Here is a 5,119-nt window from a genome sequence, read left to right on the forward strand (position 1 = left end):
CATTGTTCTCCTTCATTTTGTACATACCTTTTTTGGGGGGCAAAGAAAAAGCAAGAAGGTATTGGAACCGGAGAATGAACGTTTTGCGGTGCTGCAAATGCTTGCGTTTGATGCATTGCTTTGATTGTTTCCCACTAGTACCCGGCATTCAATGCGCGAAAATCACGTGGTCTGTCAATCTCTATAGAGCCATCACCACCATCAAACACTACACCTACAACACCCCCCTCCACACCCCACACCAAGGAGGATTTTACACCACCTTCTCCCACTACAACCCTTCATATTCATGAAGCAGATGTGATGAAACAGTTCAAGAGTCTGAATGCTCGAAAAGCTCCTGGCTCAGACGGTGTGTCTCCTGCCACCCTCAGACACTGTGCAAACGAGCTGGCCCCAGTGTTCTCTGGCATTTTCAACTCCTCGCTGCAGGCATGATCCCTGTCCCCAAGAAACCAAGGATCACTGGACTAAATGATTACAGACCTGTAGCTCTGACATCTGTGGTCATGAAGTCATTGGAGCGCCTGGTTCTCTCATACCTCAAGACCCTCACGGCCCCCCTCCTGGACCCCCTGCAGTTTGCATACAGAGCCAGCAGGTCTGTAGACGATGCTATCAACTACACTTCATCCTGCAGCATCTGGACTTCCCAGGAACCTACGCCAGGATCCTGTTTGTGGACTTCAGCGCCGCCTTCAACACCATCCTTCCAGACAATCTCCAAAGCAAGCTTTCCCAGATGAATGTGCCTGATCCTATCTGCCGGTGGATTACTGACTTCCTGACGGACAGGAAGCAGCATGTGAGGCTGGGAAAGAACGTCTTAAAGCTCAATTCCGATTTTTTGATCAAATCCGATTTTTTCGTCTGCTTGTTCACACTATAAATAAAATGTGACAGCAAACGCGCTCTAGTGTGAAGCGGCCCGCATGTGCAAAAGAAGATGATGGCCCTTAATATAAAGACTTCGGACTTCGGAGTCAGCTGCTATAAGAAGATCATTGGTTATTTTTATAAGTGCTGTTTCAGTGCTATGGGAGGGGCGAAAACCAGACTGGAAAACATTGATTGCAAATGAAAAATCCTTCATTTGCAATCAATGACCTCATGACCCTATATAAACAGGAAGTACTGGGGCGGCCCTTCCCACACACCTGGTTTAGATATAGGACCTGAATAAATGAACAAACATGGTAAGTGTAACCAAAGCAACATAAAGAAACATAATTTATCAGACATTTGCCTGTGAACAGAAGAAAATTCAAATGACCTGATGGTTAACATTTGCTTTAAAACACATATGCATTAATGTAATGGATGTAACTACTATTATGGTTGACTGTAAAATAACAAAGAATAAATTCTCAATATCGTTAAGGGACAAGTGGTAAATGAGTTCATGCCTAACCACTTTGTCACAGAGAGGTCAAGGACAGTGTAGTAATGGCAAGTTATTATTTACCTTGCAGCAGTGAAGCCACAAATGCAGTAGAAACACTGGTTGAGCATAGGAGCATTATATGATTAAAGGGCATCTGTCCTTCTGCCATCCAGCCCAACAGAGATGCCATTAGGGAAGCCAGCAGGCCCAGCACTGTAGCTTGTAGCTTGTTAAATGAAAAGAATAGTGAGAAAATATCATTCCTGGCAGACATAATGTCATACTGCACAGATAAGCAGATATATTGAAATTTATCCATATATTTTGTCACAGTTTTTTATTTTCTTGTCATTTTGAATGAAAATGATGTACCTGCTTGAGTGCCAGGTTTCCAGCAATCAACATCCACTTTTCTCTGGGAGAGTCCATTTTTCCTGCATTCACCTGACAACATCAGACATTTTATCTCCTTAAAAAATGTGCTTCTACAATTGAATTACATGACAAACCCATTTAGCTGATGGAGATACTATCCATCTATCTTCTCTCGTTTATCCAATTCAGGGTTGCAGGAGGTCTGAAACCTATCCCATCTATCACAGGACAAAGGGTAGGGGACAGCACGGACAAACTTGTATACACTGAACATATATACTATATAATCATATACTGTATACTGACATACACTATATACCTACACTAGCGTTTTTATATATTGGACTCACCATGTGTCAAGAGATGTATTCTAAATACACTTCTTCAGCTGAGAGTCAGAGAGTGGAGACACACAGTTTTACTTGCAGCACGAGAGTGAGGGCTCCGGGACTCGCACTCTGCCACTGCCCTGGTCTTTATTTATATTCAATTCAATTCAATTCAATTTTATTTATATAGCGCCAAATCACAACATAAGTCGCCTCAAGGCGCTTCATAGATACAGAGAAAAACCCAACAATCATATGACCCCCTATGAGCAAGCACTTTGGCAACAGTGGGAAGGAAAAACTCCCTTTTAACAGGAAGAAACCTCCGGCAGAACCAGGCTCAGGGAGGGGCGGGGCCATCTGCTGCGACCGGTTGGGGTGAGAGAAGGAAGACAGGATAAAAGACATGCTGTGGAAGAGAGACAGAGGTTAATAACAGATATGATTCAATGCAGAGAGGTCTGTTAATACATAGTGAGCGAGAAAGGTGACTGGAAAGGAAAAACTCAATGCATCATGGGAATCCCCGGCAGCCTACGTCTATTGCAGCATAACTAAGGGAGGATTCAGGGTCACCTGGTCCAGCCCTAACTATATGCTTTAGCAAAAAGGAAAGTTTTAAGCCTAATCTTGAAAGTAGAGATAGTGTCTGTCTATATACAACAGTAGGTGCGTTCGTTTATTACATTGGAATGTGGATGTGTATATGTGTGTGCGTGTGTGTGCGTGTGTGTGCCAGGAGAGGCTCCTCTACCTGGTACAAAGTGAAACTGCTTGTTAAGATCTTATCTAGCAGGTACTGCTCCTTCCCTGCATGATAACGGGTCACAGTGAATTAAAACAACAGTCTGAGTCATAAAGAGGTCATCATGCAGTATTCTATCATATGCAAACTTATATTATTAAAAGATTATACTGACTACTAAGTACAATTTTCTATTGACACCATGTTAAGCATTCAACAGCCTAATTAAGATTAATTTGTAACTTGTGATTGTGTTATGACCTGTGGTGACATGCCAAGACAAAGGGTTAATCGAAGTTGGCCCTGCTGAAGATGCACCTCTGACAGCCTACACTGTCCAAAGTGGTCAAAAACCTGTCATTAATAAAATTTATAGCTTGCTTTTGGCAGCAAAACTGACAAAACTGTCAGGCAGATTAATCGTTTCTACTGCGAAGCCGTCCTTGCACCTGTTGTTTCTGAATTTCTCACTCACTTTGGCCATAAAAGGACTGATTAAAATGATGGATGAAAAGGTCTGGGAAGGGTGCCAGGAAGTTATATAAGACTGTGCTGAAGATCAAAAAGAGAACAAAAATGTGTAAAATCAACATATTAACTGGAGTTAATATGTTAAAGTATCGATGTTTGTAAAATTGGGAAAATACCTATCGTTTTAATTTAAAACTAAATAAGTAAAAAGACAAGGAATGGAAAGTTACCCAGCAGCAGGATGATGGTTTGTGGACTCCTATAAAAAAAAGTCAGGTAAGCTTTTTCCATCAGTTACCTTGTATGTCTCTGCTGTTTGTGCTTAAAGGCTCTACACCCCATGGGTTTGCTTTGCTGCTTTGCTATGTGTTGTGATGTACTGTTCTGCTGTTCATATGACTGTGTTTAATAAACTCCGTTTAAAGTACTGTGCTCTTTTCCAGAGGATCTTTTGAAGCAAATTTGATTTTAATAGACTCTAACAAAACGGGATTTCCTCATCATTAGCTGGATAACAGTTATCATGTTATCATACGATCCGACAAGATCACCAGTCTATTGCAGCGCTAATTCAGAAACAGACAATCATACGTGCACACATTCTCACTCTCAACTATGACCAGTTAACAATGACCAGTTAATTTGATTCTATACATATATTTGGGGTGGAAGCAAGAGTTACCCGGAGAGAACCTACAAAAACGTGAGGAGAGCATGCAAACTCCAGACAGTGGGGCCTCAGGTGGCCAGTGGATTCAAATCCAGGACCTTCCTGCTGTGAGGCAACAGTAAGAAGACCAGAGTTGGGTAGTAACGAGCTACAGTACATTTACTCTGTTCCATTTACTTGAGTAAGTTTTTGAAAAAAGTATACTTCTAAAAGGACCATTGAACCATACTTTTCACTTTTACTTGAGTAAAGGGGGGCTTGAGCAGAGGGAGGGGACTCTGTATTTAGGTGCATGAGGCCTGGTGCAACAACGGGACAATTATAAACAGTCACTGCTCCCCGAACCTCGAGTACATGTCAGTAAAATGCCGGCCTTTTTTTCTACCAAGATAGCTAACAGTAGTGATCATCACCGCTGTGTACATGCCATCCGACACGACGTGTAAACACAACGCTGTCTATCCTGCTGAACACCATTAACAAACAGCAGCAGGTCCACCCTGAAGGTGTTTACATATTTGCAGGTAACTTTAATAAGGCCGACATAAAGACTGTACTCCCAAAGTTCTATCAGCATGTAAAATGTCCCACCAGGGGAGAGAACACTCTAGATCACATTTACTCCAACATCAAGCATGCATATTGTAGGGATTAGAGAAATTATTTTACTGCTATTGTCCAGATTACCATTGCATTAATAATGCAGTTTACAGTATTGATATTGTATTCAGATGTTTAAACATATTGGTACCCAATTAGCCTTTATTACAGGTGCAGCTATAACCACCTTAAACTGTTGAGTTGAATCTATATTCTTAAATGCTTTTGAATGCTTTTTATAATCTTAAATGTTTATAGGCAGATTACATTGCATTATATGAAAGGCTCACCTTTGAATATAATCTGGGCCTAAAAGTCTTGACAGGAAACTGCAGGTTTGCAGTTATATAAGAATATACTTTTATTTTCTTTTATTCTACAGATCACCTCCTCCAGGGTGGAGAGCTTCATGCCAACAACCACAACCAGGCTCCACCATCAGCCAGCAGGCCCCAGCCAGGCTCCACCATCAGCCAGCAGACCCAGCCAGGCTCCACCATCAGCCAGCAGGCCACAGCCAGGCTCCACCATCAGCCAGCAGGCCA

General features: G+C 42.0%; 1 protein-coding gene across 1 annotated transcript in view; it reads right to left on the minus strand.

The window, feature by feature from the left end:
- The window catches only part of slc41a2a (solute carrier family 41 member 2a), a 17,801-nt gene that overhangs the window by 5,874 nt on the left and 6,808 nt on the right, over window positions 1-5,119 (minus strand). The window contains exons 4-5 of the mRNA XM_005734853.2: window positions 1,757-1,828; window positions 1,466-1,610 (exon numbers count right to left, since the gene is read on the minus strand). Of these exons, the coding sequence (XP_005734910.1) occupies window positions 1,466-1,610; window positions 1,757-1,828 (217 nt within the window). The remainder of the gene's footprint in view (window positions 1-1,465; window positions 1,611-1,756; window positions 1,829-5,119) is intronic.

This window comes from Pundamilia nyererei, unplaced genomic scaffold, assembly GCF_000239375.1.
Source record: "Pundamilia nyererei isolate P.nyererei 1_Seehausen unplaced genomic scaffold, PunNye1.0 scaffold00060, whole genome shotgun sequence".
Classification (NCBI taxonomy): domain Eukaryota; kingdom Metazoa; phylum Chordata; class Actinopteri; order Cichliformes; family Cichlidae; genus Pundamilia; species Pundamilia nyererei.